Source organism: Pristiophorus japonicus, chromosome 16 (genome assembly GCF_044704955.1).
Source record: "Pristiophorus japonicus isolate sPriJap1 chromosome 16, sPriJap1.hap1, whole genome shotgun sequence".
In the NCBI taxonomy this organism is placed as follows: Eukaryota; Metazoa; Chordata; class Chondrichthyes; family Pristiophoridae; genus Pristiophorus; species Pristiophorus japonicus.
The window spans coordinates 98,310,378-98,334,728 of NC_091992.1; the positions used below are offsets into that span (position 1 = coordinate 98,310,378).

A 24,351-nucleotide genomic window follows, 5' to 3' on the forward strand; every position below is an offset into this window, starting at 1 on the left:
ACGGTTGACCATGAATCAGAACCCATCATCCACAGCAGCCCAACACACCAGGCAGCCCAGCAAGACCAGCTGCACAGCAGTCCAGTGAGGGCCCAACAAATGATCCAACAATACCAGCTTTCACACCGAGACGATCAACCAGGGCAAGAAGGGCCCCAGATCAACTCATATTGTAAATAGTATTGACTCTGGGGGGGGGAGGTGTTGTTATATATGTAGACTTGTATTTATTCTGTACAGCCACCAGAGGGCTCATCCCCTGGAGTCCCAAGGGATCCCATAATCCCTTGGGAGCACAGGTATTTAAGGAGGCCTCACAGGTTGGAGAGACACTCTGGAGATCTGAAATAAAAGACTACAGTCACACGTTACTTTGAGCTCACAGTGTTCAGTCTGACTCTTTCTCCATACATAACAGAGGTGATGATGTTCCCATGCGCCTGTTGCCCTTGTCCTTCTAGGCGGTAAAGATCAAGGGTTTAGGAGGTGCTATCGAAGAAATCTTGGTGAGTTGCTGCGGTGCATCTTGTAGATGGTACACACCGCAGCCACGGTATGCCGGTGGTGGAGGGAGTGAATGGTGAAGGTGGTGGATGGGGCGTCAATCAAGCGGGCTGTTTTGTCCTGGATGGTGTCAAACTTCTTCAGTGTTATTGGAGCTGCACTTATCCAGCCAAGTGGAGAGTATTCTATCACACTCCTGACTTGTGCCTTGTAGATGATGGAAAGGCTTTGGGGAGTCAGGTGGTGAAACACTCGCTGCAGAATACCCAGCTTCTGACCTTCTCTTGTAGCAACAGTATTTATGTGGTTAGTCCAGTTAAGTTTCTCCCTCTTAAAGAGCCCTCCTCGAGCAGGCGAGCTCCCAAACACTCTGGTGCACCCCCTTTTTATAGACAAGGTACTGTGGACAGAGATCCACCTGACTCATAACCCTTGCCAGCAAGTAAATTTTACAGATTTTATTTAAATTTTTCAATCAGGCTGGACATTAATGCAGCCTTATTCATTGGTCCTACACCTATCATAAAATCAGGCATAATAGGAATCAGATGCACTAAGTCTGACACCCAATATCTGACCTGAGGCTGTAAGGGTGCGAGACCCTGCTGGTGGAACAGGCCCTCACAATCTTGAGGCTTCATTGGCTGAGTTATACCAGATTTTAGCATGGCCACGAAATTGTGTATTTGCGCTAACAAGAGAATGTTGTGTGGGTGGAATGGGCGTTAAAAGAGAAGACAAATTGGACTACCTATTTCAACTCACCAATACCCCACTTGCAATGCTATACCAGAATGAAATCAGTAGGACATGTAGCAGTATGGTACAGCAGTGTAAATCCCTCTGAATTGTCAATTCTGCTGCACCTCAAAATAGTATTAACCAATTTCTCCATAGTGCAAACTATAATCAAGCTGCAATATGATAATGAACATTGTTTTGAGCTGCATTATGTATGTACCTAAGAGTGCAAAAAATTAATCAAGACATGTTTTTGATACATGATCCAGAATAAAGTATACGTGTGAGCATGAAATAACATATCCATCGTACATTGAAGACCCCTTTGCTAGACCAGAGTGCATGTCAGCAATAATCAGGCTTTTTGATCTCTGGTGGAGCCTCACAAAATTAAACTGTAAAAACAGAAAGTGATTTGAAGCAGATTACCCAGAACATTAGCAGATCAAGCTGGTAGCGTAAATATAAACATTGTACCAGTATGTCTCTAAAATCAGAAAATGGGCTCGGAAATCAGCGCGGTCCCGGCCTGCAAGACCATCGGCAGGCCGGGGCCATTGGAGTGAGCAGCGTGCGACGGCATCCCACTGCAGGGAACAGTGCGTGCTGCTGCAGGAGGGCGACGGCTATGAAGTCAGGTCGCTGATTGCAGTGCGGGCAGGCACAGCAGGAGGGGCGAAGGAGCGGCAGGAGTCCATAGAGGGAAGTGACCGGGGCCCAGGAGAGGCATGAATCTGGGGCCCAGAAGAGGCGAGGGCCCAGGGGCAGCGTGGGCCAGCCCACACTGCGATATATGTACGCGCTTGGTCTGTGCAGCAGAGCTTGTCTCCAGTTAGTCTTGGGCAATCCTTGCCACTGGACCAAGACCTAGCTCTGTCAAGCTCATGTGGTGGCTGGTGTGCAACGGCCACCACACCTTAAAAAAAATTCGAAGCACAGACGTTATCCACCCTTCATGATGTAGTTCAGGACCTGGAATATTAGGTCCTTCATTGAAACACCTGTGAATTCATCCCTTTTTGGCGTGGGAGCAAGTCATCCTCACTTCGAGGGCCTGCCGATGATGAAATGTGCTTTCTAAGTTTCGATTTGGGTCCTTTATAAATGCAAACCAATGTTTGTACTGCGTTGCAGTGGACTCTATCTGAAAAATGTATTAGTTCCCCAATCGAAAATTAATTTTATTAAATAATTTTTTCCTTATTGTATACACATTTCCCGTAGAGCAAATAATCCAACCGAGTTCTCGCCAGAAAAAAAACCCAGCCCTCACCAAGTATATATTTTGCCAGGTGAATAGGAAGACAGCGGAGGAAATCCTTATGGTTACTGACTCCTGAAGTAGCCATGAAGGGTGAAGTTATAATGATAGGAATTGGGGGTTCCACTTCAGCGGTGATGTTCTTTAATACTTTTTCCTTCTTCTTTGTAGCCAATTTTCTCTCTGACCGAAGACTACTAATTGAAGATGCAACTATGAAAAATAACATCTTTGAATCATTTGTGCAAAGTCAACTCATACTGACAGTAAGATTTCATCCTCTAAATTACTTCTAGCTTATTCTAGTACTGGTACACATTTATTCAAAGCTTTTAGCCCTTGCTGGTAAATACTGCCAACAGATCTAAGCAAATTCTCCATGTACACAATGAATACTTCCCATTCTAATTTAGCACCACAGGAAATATATAATTAATTAAGCACAGATACAACATTAAGGTTTAGTCACATACTACGTCTTGATTCTCGTGCTTCAGTCACACTCCAGATGTCACATTACAACAACAACTTGTATTTATATAGCACCTTTAACGTAGTAAAATGGCCCAAGGCGCTTCACAGGAGTGTTTTAAGACAAAACAAATAAATTTGAGACTGAGCTACATATGGCAGAGCTTGGTCAAAGAGGTAGGATTTAAGGAGCGTCTTAAAGGAGGAAATAGAGGTAGAGAGGCAGAGAGGTTTAGGGAGTTCCAGAGCTTGGGGCCTAGGCAGCTGAAGGCACGACCACCGATGGTTGAGCAGTTATAATTAGGGATGCTCAAGAGGGCAGAATTTGAGGAGCGCAGATATCTCGGCGGGGGGCGGGGGGGGGGGGGCGGCAGGGGTTGTGAGGCTGAAGAAGATTAGAGATAGGGAGGGGTGAAACAAGGATGAAAATTTTGAAATGGAGGCGTTGCTTAACCGGGACCCAATGTAGGTCGGATAGCACAAGGGTGATGGGTGAACGGGACTTGGTGCGAGCTAGGACACGGGTTTTGGATGACCTCAAGTTTACGTAGGGTAGAATGTGGGAGGCCAACTAGGAGTGCGTTGGTGTAGTCAAGTCTAGAAGTAACAAAGGCATGGATGAGGGTTTTAGCAGCAGATGAGCTGAGGCAGAGGCAGAGACGGGCAATGTTGCGGAAGTGGAAATAGGCGGTTTTAGTTATGCCACGGATATGTGGCCAGAAGCTCATTTCAGGATCAAATATAATACCTAGGCATCATACTTCAAAATTTCACACTTAATTACAGATCAGACTACCTTTAAAAAGATAATCTGTCACCTGGAACCTAAAATTTACATGCACTTACAACCGCCCTCTGATTGATCTCAGCACCTTATGAATACTGTAGTTACAATTGTCTGCATTTGCCTATTTGAAGTAATGCTCTTAAATGGACAAGCTAAGTTAGTTAGCAGCTTCACATTACAATTATTCTCCAGACCTAAGGCTGTCTGTGAGCAATGGCATTGGAAATCCACTCGTAAAACTATCCGGGAACAGGTATTATTATTGCAGCTCCTTGTTCTCATCTTGTCAGTATTCCACGCCTGAAAATTAAGCCTGGGAGGCAGAATGGACTTCAAGGGCGCAATTTTAACACTGAGGTAGGGAGGGAGCAGTAGGGGCTGAATTGTGGTCAGAAACTCAGGAGAACAAGTATCCCTCATGCTCTGCCGAATTTAATGGCAGGATCTGATTAACATTCTTTTTCTGTTTCACACCCGCAGTCAGCCAGATTAAGAGGCCGGGGAGCAGAGAGGGAGGGAGAGATCAGAAGACCGGAGGAGGAAATCGAAGATCGGGGGCTGGAGATTGGAAGGCCGGGGGGGGGGGGCCCGATTGTGGATGGTTGGCGAGGCCTGTACGCTGGATCCAGCAGGTAAGTAGAAAAGCACGAAACTTTCTGGATCCAACAGTCCTCGCCTTCCTTTAGCTGCCAGGTTTCCTGAGACCTGGGAAACCTAGCTGCCCAGAGTTAAATTTAAAATGGTACTTCAAAATGAGGGACACAGCCTCATTATAATATTTAAAGTGCCAACCAGCCTCCTCCGAGCGGGTTGGCTGCTCGCCCCCAGTCCCGCCTCCATTAAAACTGGAAGTGAGTGGGTTGGAGGCAGGTTGGTCGGGATTCAGATTTCTAACACTTTAACCTCCCACCAACCCGAATCCGCCTGTTCTTGGGATTACAAATCTCCCACCCCAGTTTCCAAATCCTGCATTTAATGGTGATTTACCATTGTCAAACACTGAATTCATTTTAAAAGCTATTAAATGCAAAATTCTTCACTCTTAACTGAGGAAAAATATATTGGTGTATCTGTGAAATCCAATCTCACAACAAGAAGGAACACTGCTAACATTGTATAAATTGATGCTTTAAAAAAAAATAAGATCCCACCTTTCAAATTTTCACCGCTGTGGTCTGCTGGTTGAACGAGCAGGCCCTTTGGAAGTGTCGAAAGTGAGACAACTGGATATTGAGGCCAGATCTCAGCCAGCTGTTGCAGTTCTGGATGCTCTTCTGACTTAAAGGTATAATGCGATTCAGTCAGTGAGATGACGTCGTCATCTAAATCCACACCTGAAACATAAAGTATCATTCAATGGTCTTACCAAATAAATTAGCTAACATATTTATTTTTCAAATACAGTTATTATACCATGGGCTAGACTTACCCGAGAGCCCCTCAACGCCCGATTGCCCGCCCAGAAAAACAGCTAACATTTTGCAACTAATGCTGGTGAGAATTTCCATAATTAAGTTAAAAATAATCGGCCAGCGAGAAAATGGATCTTGCACCAGTATTCTCAGCGGTTAAAGGCGAAACTAGGTGAAACGGGCGGTCCTTAAAATGTTTTTGAAAATTTACTCTGACGCTGCGATTGGGCCGAGTGAGAGGGGGAAGAATTTTTTTTTAATTTTCACTAAATAAAAAGTTATAAAACATTCCCAAGACAGTTTTAAAGCTAATTGCCATTTTACAATTAAAACAAAATAAAGAACGAACCTTTAACTTACCTTTCGTTGCAGAGTACTCACCTACCGCCCTGTTTAAGCAGCTTTCACAGGGCAGTTCCTTCAGCGATCTGGACGGGCTTCCGTTGAGGCCAAACTTACGCCCTGGGGATTTTCTCGGCGGTGCACATCAGCGGTTTGTTCCCGGCGGGCGTTTCGAGATGTGGGCGGTACCATTCAAAAAGTAAAGGAGAAACTTTCGCCGGGCGGGTTATCTCATAAAAACAGCTGTACCGCCGAGAAAACCGCTAAAAATGAAGGTGAAAGTCTCCCCCTAAGTATCTTGCTAAGAGAATGTACGACTGGTAGATGATTACAATCTTTTTTTTGGAAGTGTCTTCTTTTGCAAATGTGTATATTTTATTTAATCTTGATTATTTAATCTTTGACAGGAATTGCTTAGGTAAAGCTGATATGGAGGCGAAAAAGGGAAAGATGAGTTAACGTCCCTATGCAAATATTTCAGTATTAGCTCTCAAGTAATCTCAAGAAAATTGCCCAAAGGGGGAACCTTTTGCTTTCATTATAGTCTCTGCATCATTTGTGACACATGGGGTGGGTGGATTGCTTAAAATGGGTTTGCGCTCGGACTTTGTTTTTATTTCCTCTCTCCCTCCCCCAACATAATAAAATGCTGATTGGATTGTTGAGGATTTCAGATGTGAACTTGTGTTCAACCACTCTATGGCCCCGATCTTGATTGGCCCATGTTTCCTGAGTGGGGGGCATGGAGGGGGGGGACAGGAGTCGTGTGTCTTTTATTTCCAGCAGATTCCCCTGCTGCTGAGTAATGTTGGCATGGGGGGGGTGGTAATCCTGGGGGAGTTGGGTGTCCGATTCGGGGGGGGGGGGGGGGGCTTGCGATCCTGGAGGGGGGGTGCGTTGGCGATTGGTCGGCGATCCTGGAGAGGGGTGAGTCGGTGTTCGTGGGGGGGGGGGGTCAGCGATCCTGGGGGGGCGGGAGGAGGGGGGCAGGAAGAGAAAAAGGGGGTAGCAGTTTAGCTTGAGGGGCCGGCAGGAAGCACTCCTGCTCCTCGTGGCCTATAAGCAGTGCTGGAAAGACACTTCCACGCAGCAGTCCGTGCCTCCCATTAGCTGCCGGGTTTCCCAAGGCCCGGGAAACCTGGCCGGCCAGGATTAAACCTGGAAAACAGATAAAATCCGAAGCCGCAGCCTCATTATAATATTTAAATGACCAAACCTGCCTCCTGGGCCATCCCGCCTCCATTAAATCCAGAAGTGGGCGGGTTCGAGGCTGGCTGAGTTAAGGTTTTGAGATTTTAATAATTTTCACATCCCACCCGGCCCAAACCCATCTGTTTTTGAGGAGTTAAAATTACCCACTATGACTCCAATTCACTGTGCTACCGAACCCTCTGAATGTTCTTTGCAAATATATAAATAACCTCTCAACAAGTGAAATATCCGTCATTTTTAAATTAGAAATGACTTTGATTCCTATAGCGCCTTTCATGACCTCAGGACGTCCCAAAGCCAATGAAGTACTTTTGATGTGTAGTCACTGTTGTAATGTAGGCAACACAGCAGCCAAATTGAGCACAGGCAGATCCCACAAATAGCAATGTGATAATGGGCAAATAATTTGTTTTTTTAGTGATGTTGGTTGAGGGATAAATATTGGGCAGTACATCAGGGGATAAATCCCCTGCTCTTCGAAATAGTGCCATGGAATCTTTTACGTCACCTGAGAGAGCCGATGGGGCTTCAGTTTAACATCTCATCCAAAAGATGACACCTCCTACAGTGCAGCACTCCCTCAGTACTGCACTGGAGCATCAGCCTAGATTTTGTGCCCAAGTCATTGGAGTGGGACTTGAATCTGCAACCTTCTGACTCAGAGGCAAGAGAGCTGCCACTGAGCTACAGCTAGGTTGTTTAGAAATATTTCGGGAACATAATATTGGAAGTTATTGGAAAATTATCTTCACAGCATGCATGTAATACCCCTCTACCAAATAAGGATAGAGTGACTGAACACCTTGAAAATGTTCAACTGATCAGAGAGAGCCAGCATGGCTTTGTAAAGGGTAGGTCATGCCTGACGAATCTGATCAAATTTTTTGAAGAGGTAATTGAAGTAGTGGACTGGGGAATGTCTACGGATATTATTTATAGGGACTTCCAAAAGGCATTTGATAAAAGCCTCTCATAAGAGACTGTTAGTTAAAGTTGAAGCTCATGAAATTGAAGGCAAATTATTGACTTAGTTAGAAAACTGGCTGAGCGGCAGGAGACAGAGAGTAGGGATAATGAGCAGGTACTCAAATTGGCAGGATGTGACTAGCGGTGTCCCGCAAGGATCTGTGTTGAGGCCACAACTATTCACTGTATTTATTAATATCTTTGAAGATGGGATAGAGAGACACATAGCCAAGTTTGCCAATGACACAAAGATAGGCGACATTGTAAGCAGTGTAGATGGAAGCATGAAATTACAAAGATTTATTAAAAGATTAAGCAAATAGGCAAAACTATGGCAAATGGATGTTCTTGCGGGACACCGCTAGTCACATCCTGCCAATTTGAGTACCTGCTCATTATCCCTACTCTCTGTCTCCTGCCGCTCAGCCAGTTTTCTAACTAAGTCAATAATGTCAGCAAATGTGAGGTCATCCACTTTGGACCTAAAAAGGATAGAACAGAGTACTTTCTAAATGGTGAAAGCTAGAAACAGTGGCGGTCCAAAGAGACTTTGTTGGGGGGGGCGGTGGGCGGGGAGAGGGCATGTACAAAGATCACTAAAATGTCATGGACAGGTATAGAAAATAATCAAAAGGCTAATGGAATGCTGGTCTTTATATCTAGAGGACAAGAATACAAAGGGTTAGAAGTAATGCTACACCTATACAAAGCCTGGTTAAAACACACCTGGAGCATTGTAAGCAGTTCTGGGCACCAGAACTTTAGGAAGGATATATTGGCCTTGGAGGGAGTACAGTGTACATTTACTAGAATGATACGTGGACTCCAAGGTTTAAATTACAAGGACAGATTACACAAACTAGAATTGTATTCCATGAAAGTTAGACGGTTGTGGTGATTTGATCTATTTTTTTTAAAGATATTAAGGGGAACTGATAGGGTAGATAGAGGGAAACTATTTCCAATGGTTGGGGAGTCAAGGACAGACTAAAAATTAGAGTCAGACCTTTCAGGAATTAAGTTAGAGTAATCAACCCTAGAACACTTCTACACGCAAAGGGTGGTAGAAGTTTGGAACTCTCTTCTGCAAACAGCAATTGATGTTAGGTCAATTGTAAATTTTAAATCTGAGATTGATAGATTTTTGATAACCAAAGGTATTAAGGGATGCGGGACAAAGGTGGGTATATGGAGTTAGGTCACAGATCAGCCATGATCTCACTGAATGATGCAACAGGCTTGAGGGGCTAAATGGCCAATTCCTGTTCCTATGGTCCTATATTTGTCTCACCTTCCTCTTTTAATACTTTGTGTGAATTTCTGGCTAGACTTATGCTAACATGGCCTAAAGGCTGTAGTGTTGCATTTTTGCCTACAGGTTTTGGTATATATGCTGTAACCTCCTTCCTAGCAAGTTTTTAAAAAACAAATCTGCTGCTAAACACATAATTTAATTTAGGATGACTTAACTAGGAAGAAAAGGAAATTTCACCAGGTCATTATTTTTTTAAAAGCTTACAACAGTCAAGTTGGAGATAAATATCTGTTTTTCAGGAAAATCTTTCATTTATCTAAAGCTGAATATTTATGGGGAGAGTCAATTCTTTGAAATGGCTTTTTAAAAAAAATAAAGTTCCAGAAAGTATTAAACTAAATGGTATCAGTATTAAAATGTGGATTATTTTTGCTTCAACGCAACCAAGTCATTATATGGCACAGCAAATCCAAACTTGCATTGCTTCTGATTTTTGTGATCCTTGCAGCACCCATAATCTACACTGGGCATAGTGCTTTACTTGTTATTTTCTGGTTTTTAGCACAACTGTGCCCCAAAAAATTGGCGCCCAATTTCATATGACAACTCTTTTGGTGAGCCAGTCCGCCACGGATAGGCTTTTTCATTTGGAGAGGGTAAATGGTGGCACAAATAGAAATGCCAAGAGAATGGAGGGTGCACTGGAGATGTCGGCATTATGGCTCCTTTCGGGAATGACAGACGTACACAGCATTAAACCACTGTTGTTTCTGGGTTCAGAAATTAGAACCGGTTCATGCTCCCGTACTACTCACTGTTTGACAAGCAGAAGTGCTAATTAAAATTTCAGAACAGGCTGAGACAAACTGAATTCATCTGTGGAAAAAGGGGATGGTTTGCTGCCTATTGTGGTCACCTGGATTACAGACCTTATAGAAAGTAGTGCCACTTTCATTGAAACATAGAAACATAGAAAATAGGTGCAGGAGTAGGCCATTCGGCCCTTCGAGCCTGCACCACCATTCAATATGATCATGGCTGATCATTCACCTCAGTATCCCTTTCCCTCCATACCCCTTGATCCCTTTAGCCGTAAGGGCCACATTTAACTCCCTCTTGAATATATCCAATGAACTGGCATCAACAACTCTCTGCGGCAGGAAATTCCACAGGTCAACAACTCTCTGAGTGAAGAAGTTTCTCCTCATCTCAGTCCTAAATAGCCTACCCCTTATCCTAAGACTGTGTCCCCTGGTTCTAGACTTCTCCAACATCGGGAACATTCTTCCCGCATCTAACCTGTCCAGTCCCGTCAGAATCTTAAACGTTTCTATGAGATCCTCTCTCATCCTTCTAAACTCCAGTGTATAAAGGCCCAGTTGATCAAGTCTCTCCTCATATGTCAGTCCAGCCATCCCTTCGCTGCACTCCCTCAATAACAAGAACGTCCTTCCTCAGATTAGGAGACCAAAACTGAACACAATATTCCAGGTGAAGCCTCACCAAGGCCCTGTACAATTGCAGTAAGACCTCCCTGCTCCTATACTTAAATCCCCTAGTATGAAGGCCAACATGCCATTTGCCTTCTTCACCGCCTGCTGTACCTGCATGCCAACTTTCAATGACTGATGAACCATGACACCTAGGTCTCGTTGCACCTCCCCTTTTCCTAATCTGCTGCCATTCAGATAATATTCTGCCTTTTTTGTTTTTGCCACCAAAGTGGATAACCTCACATTTATCCACATTATACTGCATCTGCCATGCATTTGCCCACTCTCCTAACCTGTCTAAATCACCCTGCAGCCTCTTAGCATCCTCCTCACAGCTCACACTGCCACCCAGCTTAGTGTCATCCGCAAACTTGGAGATATTACCCTCAATTCCTTCATCCAAATCATTAATGTACATTGTGAAGAACTGGGGTCCCAGCACTGAGCCCTGCGGTACTCCACTAGTTACTGCCTCCCATTCCGAAAAGGACCCGTTTATCCCGACTCTCTGCTTCCTGCCTGCCAACCAATTCTCTATCCACGCCAGTACATTACCCCCAATATCATGTGCCTTGATCTTGTACATCAATCTCTTATGTGGTACCTTGTCAAAGGCCTTTTGAAAGTCCAAATGCACCACATCCACTGGTTCTCCCTTGTCCACTTTACTAGTTACATCCTCAAAAAATTCCAGAAGATTGGTCAAGCATGATTTCCCTTTCATAAATCCATGCTGACTTGGACCGATCCTGTCACCGCTTTCCAAATGCGCTGCTATTTCATCCTTAATAATAGATTCCAACATTTTCCCCACTACTGATGTCAGGCTAACCGGTCTATAATTACCTGCTCATATTATTGTTGGTTTGTAGTATCGGAGTATTCTGGTCATAGTGGAGAGTCTGAAGTCAGAGGTTACTAAACTGAGACAAGAGCTGATGCAAAGAATATAAACCAGTTAAAGATCTTTGAAGAGATGGCATCTTTCCTTTAATAATTATATTTGAAAGACTAGTAGTAAATGCACATGTGAATTATTTAAAGCTAGTGTGCTTAATATGGCCAAATGACTTGATATGCAGAACTGTCATTTCAAACTGCAGTATCCCAATATAAAAGTGTAAAATAACCATTCCACATTTTAATCCTTGTCATAAAGCAGAGGTTTATTGTAATTATAATGCTTCGACATCTGCCATTATATGTAACATAACTTTTCTACTCTTTTTTAATTCTAAAAAGTGATCATATATATATATATATACACACACACACATGTCTTGGCCTTATCTGGAACAGATTAATTTTTTCTTGCAAAATTGCTTTTAATATTTTGTTTTTTTATTTGCATAGTTTACAAGTTCCAGTGTTAATGCTATACTAGTGATTTACTTGGAATGTTCTTCAGTTCTCATTTACAACTGTGACAACTATAAAGAAACATAAAAGTAAGTCTGTGACACCAAATGTTTCAGAATTTAAGGTGCAATTCTCTCTGACTACACATGCATTTTTTTTATATTTCAAATACTTCAAAACTTGCACATCTCCATAATTATAAAACAAATTCCATGATAGAATTTTTAAAATATAAGCAGTTCTAAGCCAAGTAATCACTGTGATATATTAGCAGATGCTTAATGCATTCATAGCACATTCCTCTATCCAATATTTCAGCCAAGGCACTAGCCTACATTAAAATAGCAGACACATATCTTATGAACACGTTAAGCGTCGCTAATATTGCAAACAGTTAGTCTTTTGTCCTTACAGTCTAAAGAAATCTTAAAATATCAACATTCCATCTTTTTAGTATCTAATTACCTGAGGTTTCCTTCAGTACCATTTTCAGGCCATTCAACAGCAATACTGTTTTCTACCATTACCACAGTGACAAGATTTTACCTTCAACTCCTGAGATTCAAAAACTATTAACTAAAGTCTGTTGAATTTTCTCAACTGATGTAAAAACCCTAATGTCATCTAATGTAAACACATTAAATTCGTCCCCAACAAACTATAGAATCTTACACACCACTTTCAGTAATTCATCTCATGACTATAAGGAGAAATCAACAGGTAAATGTTAACAGTCCTCATGCAAGGATTAACTGCTCAAGGATTATTTTTGTTCTTTTACAGTAAACACAACAGCACTGTCGATTTACAATAGCAAAGGGGATAATTGAAGTTGCTGTTCTTAACTTCAACTTGAAAGATCTACTTGATAACCTCTTCTATCTTCTTAAAATCTGAGTCCAGAAATTGCCTTGTTTTTCCCTCACTTGGAGCTAATTTAATTTTGATTGAAATTTCTACTGTCAGCTATCCAGACCAGTGTGTAACTTAGACTGTAAAATATTCCATTAACAGGGATTAATAAAATGGTGATGAACTGAAAATACTTCAGTTTTGTTTCTTACAGACAACATTGACTTTTTCGTTCTATATCGAATATGAGTATGGACGTTAAACCGAGGCCTCGACTACCCTTTCAGGTGGATGTAAAATTTCCTATGGCACTATTCACAGATGGGTTCTCCTGTTATCCTGGCCAGCATCCCTCAACCAACACCTTAAAAAAAACAGGTGTTTGGTAATTTATTTCATTGCTGTTTGTGGGACCTTGCTGTGCACATATTGGCCTCTGCATTTCCCTACAGTACAACAACGACTACACTTCAAAAGTACTTTATTGGTTGTAAAGCACTTTGGCACATCCTGAGGTCATGAAAGACACTATATAAATGCCAAGTATTTCCTTTCTTTCCAATTACTACATTCAAGCTTTGTCCATACATGTAGATATCCCCAGTGATGTTGTCTCTCCACACAAAGCCCCCGCAAGACCTCAACTTGAGACTCAGCTTCTCTCTAGAGCCTCAACCCCGGCCTACTGTCTCCAAACAGATTCCCACCGATACCCAACCACAGGAGACTCATACCCACAGCCTTGTCCCAATAAATAACACCATTGATGATCAACTAGTATGATAGAAAATTATTAATAACATGTTGTAGAATCTAGAAGATCTCCATTTAATCTTCTCTAGGACAATAACTAGGCCATCAATACAAGATAGTCACCAAGAAATCCACCAGGGAATTCAGAAGAAACTTCTTTACCCAAAGAGTGGTGAGAATGTGGAACTCTCTACCACAAGGAGTGGTTAAAGCGAATTGTACAGATGCATTTCAGGGGAGACTAGACAAGCATATGAGGGAGAAGGGAATAGAGGGTTATGCTAATAGATTTAGATGAGAAAAGACAGGAGGAGGCTCGAGTGGAGCATAAACACCAGCATGGACTGGTTGGGCCGAATGGCCTGTTTCTGTGCTGAATATCCTATGTAATTCTATGTAATTTGTAAGGGAAGCCTCTTGCATAGATTATAGCAAGTGGCTTAGTATTTTAGACAGCATTGTTTTTATTTAACACAAAAGCAAAATACTGCGGATGCTGGAATCTGAAAGAAAAACAGAAAATGCTGGAAATCTCAGCAAGTCATGCAGCATCTGTGGAGAGAAAGAAAGTTAACGTTTCAGGTCGATGATCTTTTGTCAGAACTGGAAAAAAAATGTTTTTTTTTAAATTGCTTTTATTTAAGCTATCTGTAAAAGAGAACCAGTGACTATCCAGCCATGAGAAAATACATTGCAATTGGATATTCTACTTTAGAATTGGAAAAGACAAACAATGCAGCTTGTTGCTAGGCAGTAAGAAAATTCAGGGTTTGTATTTAACAGTCAGCAGGCACAGCAGTAATTATGTACTCGAGGATGTAGGGCATAGATTAACGTAGTTTGACAGCAGAAATTGCAAAGGAAGGAGACGCTTTATGGCAACACTGCAGAAATAGATACTACTGTCGGTAATGAATTGCTTCATATAATTCTTTACACAAATCCTCTAATTTTCTAATGGTGAAACCAATTTAAAAAAGAGTTAATCAGCACCAATAAATATGTGACATCACTGATCTGTGCCTGCTAGTCTAAACCACACAATTTCACAATCTTTTCTTTCCCCAATTGTTTCCGCTCCTTTCCTGCAGCCATTGAAATACGCACGGGAACACAAGTTACTATTCTTCACATGTAGTGCAAGCCTAAATTGTGAATATTGGCAGATTGTTCCATTTTGGGGGAAGCATCACAGCCAAGCCCAGACTTGTCCTCACTCAACTTCTGAACTTCTGCTTTCCAGTAGAAGTCATTGTATGCCAATCAGAACAGGAATCTTAACTGATTTCTCCCCACCCTTCCTTAGCCCAACTCTATCACCTCCACTGCCACCCAGACTGTGATCAGCTAACTTGAGAGAGAGCAGAGGTTGACATGGAGTCCTCCCTGGTCTGTAAGATTCAGTACATGTATCATTGAGCCATTGGGAAGTTTTTATTCCATGTCCAGTTTTAAGATTTACAGATACTAATTCTGTTCCGGATAATTGTTAAACTAATCTGTTTGAAATAAGTTATGTTATTGTTAAAACTAACATTTATGCCTTGAATAGGCTGTAATGTAAAGTACTAACTAGATCATTGTGAAATCAATACTCTTTTTTTATTTGTTCATAGGATGTGGGTGTCGCTGGCAAGGCCAGCATTTATTGCCCATCCCTAATTGCCCTGGAGAAGGGGTCATAGTGAGCTGCCTTCTTGAACCGCTGCAGCCCGTGTGGTGAAAGTACTCCCATAATGCTGTTAGGGAGTTCCAGCGACAATGAAGGAACAGCGATATATTTCCAAGTCAGGATGGTGTGTAACTTAGAGAACTTGGAGGTGATGGTGTTCCCGTGCACCTGCTGCCCTTGTCCTTCTAGGTAGTAGAGGTCAAGGGTTTCGGAGGTGTTGCCGAAGAAGCCTTGGTGAGTTGCTGCAGCTGGTACACATTGCAGTCTCGGTGTGCCAATAGTGGAGTAAGTGAATGTTTAAGATGGTGGACGGGGTGCCAATCAAGCGGGCTGCTTTGTCCTGGATGGTGTCGAGCTTCTTGAATATTGTTGGAGCTGTACTCATTCAGGCAAGTGAAGAGTATTCCATCACACTCCTGACTTGTGCCTTGTAGATGGTGGAATGGTTTTGGGGAGTCCTCATGTCACCCTGCCCCCTCCCCTGCTGCTTGTCTGTTGTTTTCTACTTCCAAATGACCAGCCACAGCCGCAGCATCTCTCAAATCAACTCTCCACATCAGGCCATCATGTGGAGGAGGAGGAGGAGGAAGAGTTCAGAGATCAGCCGACTCCGGGGCAGATGCAATCTACCCCTTTTTTACCACCGGCAATCACCTCATCTGAGGATGATGATGTAGTGCCATGTATAATGCAAGTTCTGCTGCGTAATGCACGTTGGAAACAAATGTAACTGTACCCTCACTGTGTACCGTATGGTGACACATGTAATGTAACTTGATGAACGTACCACAATATATCCTGGATTGTATGAATCGTACTTTGAAATGTAAAGAAATATATTGAACAGAACTGCGGTCAGCATCCAAATGTAATGTATGGAATTGCTGACCGCATCCAAATGCACTGAACTGCTTTCGAATGTATTGTGCAAATTTTTATATGAATAAAGTATATTTTGAAGTAAAAAAACAATCTGAGGATAATGATGTAACTTTCTTGGGGTTTGAGATCTCCGAGGCTCCTGGGACTAGTGGCGTGCAGCGACGCAGTTCTGGGGTCGAATCCCGTATGCCATCTCTCCGGAGGGTGAGTCGGCAAAGTCGGTCTGCTGACAGACAGGCAGACGTGGAACTGGATATGGTGGGACTGTGCAGGGAGAGCATCCACCTCACCAGTCAGCTCCTTGATGTTTTGGGTAGGATTCCCGACCATCGAGAATCTCACTGTGCCCATTACGGAGGTAGGGTCACAGATTGTCGGTGCGAGCCATGCAACCTGAGAGGCCATCGGTGCCCACGCGAGGCTCGTGGCCTCCAGCAGTGACACTGAAGTCCTGGAGAGTGTATGGTGCGAAGCCTTGCCGAATATGGTGCATCACAGGCACAAGCTCTGCTTCAGCTTGAGCAGGTGATGCAGTTCATAAACCCATACGCCATACTCTATGTATTCCCCAGTGTCATACCCAGACTCATACCACCTATGACTGTCGATGTCGATGAAGAGGCTCGCCAGTCAGAAGCCGGGACTTCCACGACATGAACTGGTCCAGTGCGTCCCCATACAGCATCTCCAATGTCTCTCCCCCCAATACAGCAGTGCTCTGGCAGGCTTACTACACACCATCTTGGTGCCACTTTGGGTAGGAGCAGCAGGCAAGGTAGGGGGGATAAGAGTAAAGGGGGTGGGGGAGAAAGAGGCAATGGTAAAAGATAGTGGGGCAGGGGTTGCTGCATTATGTTCTGCATTCTGTTTTTAATGTTGTTGTTATTGTTGTTGAATAATCACACTGCTGGATGCAGATAATTTGTGCTATTTTATTAAAGTTTCAAAATTAAGTTAATAAAGTTATAAAAGTTTACAATGTTTCATAAATTCTTTTGTTCATCTTAATCATTCCTGTGTAGTGTCCCATTTGCAAAATAAGAGGTAGAATTGTCAACCTGGTGGGATAGAGTGGCCAGGCAACGGTCAAATGTGCTGTTCACTCTTCAAGCAAAGTGTTCAATTATGAGCTGCTGACATAAGGCTTTTGCAGCGACGACATTTCCATGCCTCCCCTGTGGTTGTGGTGGGGTGGTGGTGGTGGCATGGGTTCATCGCCAGGCTCCTCTTCCTCGTCTTCCTTCTCCTCCTTCGCCCCCCCGCACCCCTCCTTCCCTTTCTCCTGAGGTGGTCCTGCAATCCTCATTGGCAAATCCTATCCCCTAATGATGGCTAAGTTGTGTAGCATGCAGCACTCCACAATAAACTCAGAGACCTGCTGAGGGGAGTATTGCAGGCAGTCTCCAGAGTGGTCCAGGCATCGGAAGCACTGTTTGAGCACTCCAATTGTCTGATCGACGATGTTGTGTGTGGCTGCATGGCTCTCACTATAGTGATGCTCGGCTTTTGTCTGAGGGTTCCGGAGAGGGGTCATGAGCCAGGTGGCGAGGTCGTAACCTTTGTCCCCCAGCATTCAGCTCTGGCCTTGTGCTTGACGCCGGAACGTGCGTGAGACATTGCTCTCACGTAAGAGGAAAACATCATGGATGTTCCCTGGATATTGGGCATTGACTGCCATGATGCGCTGAGTATGGTCGCAGACGATCTGTACGTTCAGGGAGTGGAATCTCTTTCGGTTTTGGAAAACCTCTGGATTCTGTAAAGGTGCTCACAGGGTGATGTGCGTACAGTCAAGGCCACCCTGAACCTTGGGGAAGCCAGCAAATCATCCAAAACCTACAGCCCTCTCATTTTGGGTCTCCTTGGTCATTGGAAATTTATGAAGTCCATCCTGTGTGCTTACAGTGCAGTAGTGACCTGGTGAATGCAGCAACGTGTAGCGTGCTGCGAGATGGAGTATATGTCCCCCGCTGATGCCTGAAAGGAGCCAAAGGCATAGAAGGCAAGTGCTGCAGTCACCTTCACCTCGATGGGCAGTGCAATCCTATTGCCGCTGGTAGGCTGCAGGTCTGCCTGCATGATCTGGCATATCTGTCAGCACTTCTTTTCGGAAGCGCAGCCTTCTAACATGCTGTGCCTCAGAGAGCTGCAGGTATGAGCGATGTTCCCTATAAACTCGTGGGGGTAAGGTCTCCTTCCCATACATCTTCGACTACATTGAAAATGATCATCAATAAGTCTTCTTCCAGCTCGACGCCGTATAAATATAGCAGCCAGAATTAATGGCCAACATAGAATGGCCCCATCTTTTAAAATGTCCTTTAAAACAAATTATAAACTCACATAAATTTCACAATGAAAAGTATGCAGTAACACAGCGTTTTCTCCCAATGCTTTTAACCAATCAGAACTCCGACTTTCTCCTCTGTTTTCAAGATTGCGCCATTAGCGCCCGGGGTGCGACTGCTTTCTGCTGGCGGGTTCCCGGGCGGACGCTAAATCGGGTGTTATGCTCGAAAGTTCCGCCTGGGGCGCTAACGCAGCGATACACAACGATTTACGTCATCCAAACAGCCAAAACAGCATAGCGCCACCGCAAAACCATTGGCGAAAGTTCCGCCCATGCGCAAACTCTTTTGCGCCTTGTTTCACACCCCAAAAAAATTGTTTTTGGGCCCCACCCAGCCACTAATTGGGGCTCAAATGAGCCGAAAATCCAGCCATAATGATTTTTAAACGTATTTTACACACTAGAGCAGAAACTGCAAGGCTTTAGTGCCAGTGTATCTCACAGATAGGGCTGCAACAATGTAGTTCCAATTCTGCATCCTTGTCCACGTCTAATGAGGCTCTGTGTCAGCAGCACTGCCTTGCAATATTTGCCCTTGTATCAAGCATCTCGTATTATATATCAATCAATACATATTCTGATACTGAAATTGTAGAGAATTTACTGCAAGATGAGTTTTTTAAGTTTGCCTAAGTTCTAACATCTAGATATATTTACTTTATATTATACTTTATTGTATTAATGAATAGATATGAAAATTGTACTTCTGGCAGGGATTAGAGTGTCTCTTCAGCGGGTGAAAAAGTTGACAAAATACCAGTACAAATAGTGACACTTCACCACCCTTTTCACACGCTCTAGAAACATTCTTATCCCTGCAAGCATTACACTAATGTACACAAATGCATATTCCAAACCAAACTAGCAATGTCTTTTTCAGTCATTTGGAGCAGGTATCTTATCTCCCAGCTTCCTCCCAGACTCACTCAGTAAGGACACATGAAAGCAAGAACAGGTTTCAAATTCAATTGAATGGATGTAGGAGCAAACAGAGATGAAATGAATAAAGTAACTGACTGACAACAATCGAATTATCTCAGATGCTGCCTGCTCTGCTGAGTATTTCCAGCATTTTATATACTTGTTTTAGATTTTCAGCATCTGCAGGCTTTTGATTTTGGAATTGAATTATCTGACTGCCTGGCATTCACCAGATAATTAACAATTAGCAAGGCTAATGTACTTCATTACTACAAACTCCCTCCCAGCCCTTTATTACATGCTTGCTATAAAGCCCTCAAAGCACTGATTTAATTGATCTACACTAAGTGGTAAATATTACCTACTGGCCTGTAAAGAAGATGCATTGCCACAGACTGACAACTGACATTACATCTGTACCAATGAGCAACAGCTACAGTGTGACATCTGTGCTTGCTCGGCAGCAAACTTGAAAATTATCCTTTATTTGTTTCAAAGGAACACTTAAGCCTATAAATTGTACCACTCGTGAGGTGCGAGACTTTGCGCTCCACTTCCTTCCTGGGGCGGGGGCGGAGCGCATAGCTCAGCAGCGCTACGCACTGGGTCGCGAAGCTTTGCACGTACGAGGGGCTCTTACCTGAATTAAAGGGAAGGGCCCAAGCTGCATACACTGCACAATAGGAACCCCATCTACATGGACCACTGGGGTGCGGGGGTGCCTCGCGATCAGCTCGGCACTCAAGCCGAGTGCCCGGCTGAGCGATTGCGGCACTGACCCAGTGACCAAAGCGGCACCGGAGCAGAAAAGAAAACTGGAACATTTTTTCAGGAGCAGATGGCCATCTCCCCTTTAAATTTCACCCCGGTAGCGGGCAGCCACTGGGTACACATCCCCGAAGCTGTCATCGCCCGGTGCAGCTTCAGGGGGCGAAACCCAATTTAGGTGCCAAAGCGCTATCAGGCACTGCGAATGGCAATCGCATCACGATCTCCAGGCGCAGGAGATCAGGGTGCAATGTTGTAGCGCTGCCGCTAAACTCCCACCGAATTTAGCTGGAGTCGTCAGCAGCACCACGCCCGGTCACAAAGTCATCGTGCCCCATTAGCTAACAGAAGGTGCAAATGACCCCAATTTCTCCCCCTGAGTGCATCATCCCTGAAGCAACCTTACTTCCAAATTCTTTCACAGGTAATATGCATCCCTTCTCATTTTTACACATTAGCAGGCCTCTGTTGTAAATCAAAATATATATTATACCAAAATCTTGGTTCATTCAATAGGCCGGAAGAACAAAAACTTACCAATTATTAGGAAAGCTTATTAAAGAACTGACAGAATGAGCATCAGATTTATGCCTTAGTTACATTCATTTGAAGATGGGTATAATTACGTGCAAATTGCAACAATCACAGCTGATTGATCATATGTTACTGAGTTTTTGTAGAAACAATCCAGAGGAGAGGTGACAACTAATACAGTTGATCCCTTTACAGGCTCCTCATATATTGTCCACAAAATCCTCTCATAGAAGCTTCTCTGACATTGTACCAATTCCTGCCATGCAAGAGGTATCTTGTATGATTTATTTATCGTTTCCTCACTTGAGAACATTTATAAAATAATACTGTCTTTAAAAACCTCTCTCATAACCCATTTCTAATATGTTGGGCTGCACCAAAAGGAGCGAGAGTCTGTGGGCTCAAATTTCCCCAACCCCTTTTTCTGGCGCACTCACCCGAGGTCCACCTCCAAGTGCGCCGAAAATCTTCTTCACGATTCTGGGCGCTCTCCAGCCTCTCCTCGGTGGTGGCATAGCGTGGCCCAGTGGATTTGGGGCGGAGCCAGGTCCCGGCACATATGTGCGCACATGTGCAGTAGCTCCTGGCAGGCCAAATCTGTGTGCGCGCACTGCAGGCTGTGTGGGAGGGGCCCGAAGCACGCCGCCCCTAGCCCTGGCCGAATGGGCTCCCTCATCGGTGGCCCACTGAGTTCCTTAAGGTAGGACTTCTATTTTTTATTTGTTATTTACTGATTGATTGATTGCTTATTACTTTGGTCTTGGTGCTTTAGGTGCAGGATTCCTTCTATTTTTTATTTGTTAATTAATTGCTTATTACTTCTTGTGCTTGGCGCAAATGTACTGCTTTGTTTAGTGCTTGGTGCTTTAAATGTATTTATGCTTCTTTAATGTTGTTGTGAAGGTGTTTAGTGCTTTGCAAGGTCCCTTTATCCCCATCTCTGGCTGCCTGCGCTGATTTCTTAAGTCAACGCAAGATTTTTCTGAACGTAAAGAGAGCCCACTTACGCTGGCCTAAGTTAGTTTGGAGTAACTTTTAGCTGGCTAAACTTGCTTAAATGGCCAAAACAGGCGTAAGTGGCTGGTAATGCCCCCTTTTGAAAAAGAAAACTAAACTAAAAAAAAACCTAACTAACTCACTTACACTGGCGCAAATTAAATGGCCAGAATTGCAACTAAAAAGATACTCCAGAAAAATCAAGTTGCTCAAAAAAAACGGAGCAACTCCTGGAGAAATTTGGGCCCATAAAATGTATCCTCGGTTTAAACATTTTGTCACAACTGTATAGCATCTTGCCGTTTGTGATATTCAGAATTGTGCAGTATACAACAAACTGACCTAACCAACCCTACACTGAATGAATACAAACCAATGCACCAACTATAACTAATTGAACTATAATTACATGCCTCCTGTTGTGTATGCCAAGATGCATTAACAAAAAATGGTTTTGGGACTACATAAAATCTCTCCATGATTAATTAGTTTGCATAGTTTTACGGTGTTGAAGTTTTAATGTTGTGAACCTCACCATTGCACTAAAACCTCTGTAGACATACACATAGCAACCAACAGTTGTACTGTACTAAAATAGAATCACATTGAGTATTCTGTACACAAAGAGTGATAGGAACTCTTAGTAAACAAACAGATAATGTTTTCATACAAAGGAACATTAAGAACCTGGAACTAACACGATGTCCTGGTTTATCCCTTAACCAACATCACTAAAAACAGATATCTGCTTATTATCACATTGCTGTTTGCAAGAGCTTGCTGTGCGCAAATTGGTTGCCGGTTTTCCTACATTACAACAGTGACTACACTTCAAAAAGTACTTCATTGGCTGTAAAGCGCTTTGAGATATCCTGAGGTCATGAAAGGCATGATATAAATGCAGGATTTTCATATTGTCAACCATTATGAGTTGAAAGAAGGTGCCCAAACATGTTTGTGAAACTTGTGCTGTACTTCATTTGCGTAGAATCATAGAAATAAGGGCACAATAGGAGGCCATTAGGGCCACAGAGTCTGTGCTGGTCTTCAACTGGAACTGTCTACTCTAATCTCATTGTCCTGCACTTTCTCTGTATTCTTTTACATGTTTTCCTTTTCAAATATGTAACCAGTTCCCTGTTAAATTAGGTTATAGTTTCTGCCCCAATAGGCACATGTAGCGAAGCATTCTATTTTAATAACCCTCTGTGTGATAAAGTTTCTTCGGATTTATTTTTTCATTCTTCGCAATAATCCTGAGTTTATGCCCCTTTGTAACGGATTTGCTAACCAATTGAAACAATTATTCACTATTTACCCTCTTGAAATATTTCATAATTTTGAAAGATTCTGTTAGATCCACACACACAACTTAATCTGCTCTGTTCCAGCAAAAATGTCTTAATATTTTAAGCCTTTCTTCATAACTAGAATCATTCCAGTTAATCTTAGCTACAGCATTCCTATGACTAATATATTTCCTATAATGTGGTGCCCAGAACTGCATGCAATCCCTCAACTCAGATTCAGTTATGTATGGGGTGGCACTGGGATAAGCCAGGAAAAATGAGTGCTGCAAATAAGTATAATGTAGCAGCAGAAAGAAAGACAGAAGCAGCAGAGAAAAACGAGAAACATTGAAACAAGAGAGATTAAGAGAAGCTCAAACTCTGCAAAGATACCTATTTTACAAGTGACATTTAGTAACATTACAAACCTCCAAAAAATGGATGGTTATTGAAACATGGTACTGGCTACACCAGTTCTAGAGTGTGCTTACTATTTTACTATAGCTTTGATTTCACATCCATAGTGAAAGGAGTTGGTAACTGGTGCCCTTGGTTTCGCTAAGTTTGGAAGTGCGCTATGAATGGTTGTTATATTGCACATTTCAATTGGAATTTGGGAGGATGCGGAGATGGTTACTTCTCACCAGTCGCTTGCAGGGGTTCAGGGATTTTGGCGCTGAGCAGAAGTGTCCGGATCAGATTGCCAACGACATGGAGCAGCTTGACATCACACATTTGCAGCAGCCCCAGCACGTAGTTTGTTTTGGTCCAGTAGCCGCTGTCGGCGAACCATTGCCAGGTGCCGAAGATGTACTTGTGCAGGGCCACCTTGCTGAGAGCCCGGTCGGAACCCAGGGTGCTGAGATCCTCGTCCAGGCTGGGGTTGATGGAGGCGCGGGAGTGGGTGAAGTCTTTGCCGAGCGTCGCTTGCAGGAGTCTGTCCAGCTGCCGCAGCAGGTCCAGGCTGTCGATCCTGCGGACCAGCCCGATGACAAAGTGCCGCTTGGACAAGTCCCCGGCCCGGGGGAACCACTGCCGGGTGGAGACCAGCCTCAGCTCCAGCGTGCAGGTGTAGCAGGAGCCGCACGGAGGGGCCGAGCAATCGTCGGTCAGGCACGTCTGGTTGGCCGAGGAGTGGATGTTAAAGTCGCCAACTTCGCCCGGCGCGTCCTGGTCGTACATTCTCCTTCAAAGCGGCCGCTCTGCTCTCCGCCTATCTCGCCGCCGCCGGCTCTCCGGGAAACGTGGTGTTGGTGCCGGCCTCGATCCCCGCTCGATACAATTGCAATGTATCTCCCGGCGTTGCCCGGCAACGGGGCTCCGGTCGCGGGACGCCACGCAGACTCAGTGGCCTCTTGTCACACGTCAGCGCGCGAAGGTCGTCACTGTCATCTGGACCGGGCGGACACGTGTTTCTCCTCCTCCTCCCCCACCCCTTGTCCCCATAGCCCACCCTGTGAGCCCCACAACCTGCCTCCTTACCCCGCCCTACTCCCTGTCCCCATAGCCCACCATGTGAGCCCCCAGCCCC

The 24,351-nt window shown here is 43.9% G+C and overlaps 1 protein-coding gene across 2 annotated transcripts in view; it reads right to left on the bottom strand.

Moving 5' to 3' along the window:
• Nucleotides 1-24,122, bottom strand: part of fbxw10 (F-box and WD repeat domain containing 10) — a 102,217-nt gene extending 78,095 nt beyond the window's left edge. For both annotated transcript variants that reach the window (XM_070858182.1, XM_070858181.1), the window contains exons 1-3: nucleotides 23,465-24,122; nucleotides 4,916-5,098; nucleotides 2,519-2,719 (exon numbers count right to left, since the gene is read on the bottom strand). In XM_070858182.1, the coding sequence (XP_070714283.1) occupies nucleotides 2,519-2,719; nucleotides 4,916-5,098; nucleotides 23,465-24,002 (922 nt within the window). In that variant the 5' untranslated portion in view covers nucleotides 24,003-24,122. The remainder of the gene's footprint in view (nucleotides 1-2,518; nucleotides 2,720-4,915; nucleotides 5,099-23,464) is intronic.
• Between the last annotated feature and the right edge of the window lie 229 nt (nucleotides 24,123-24,351).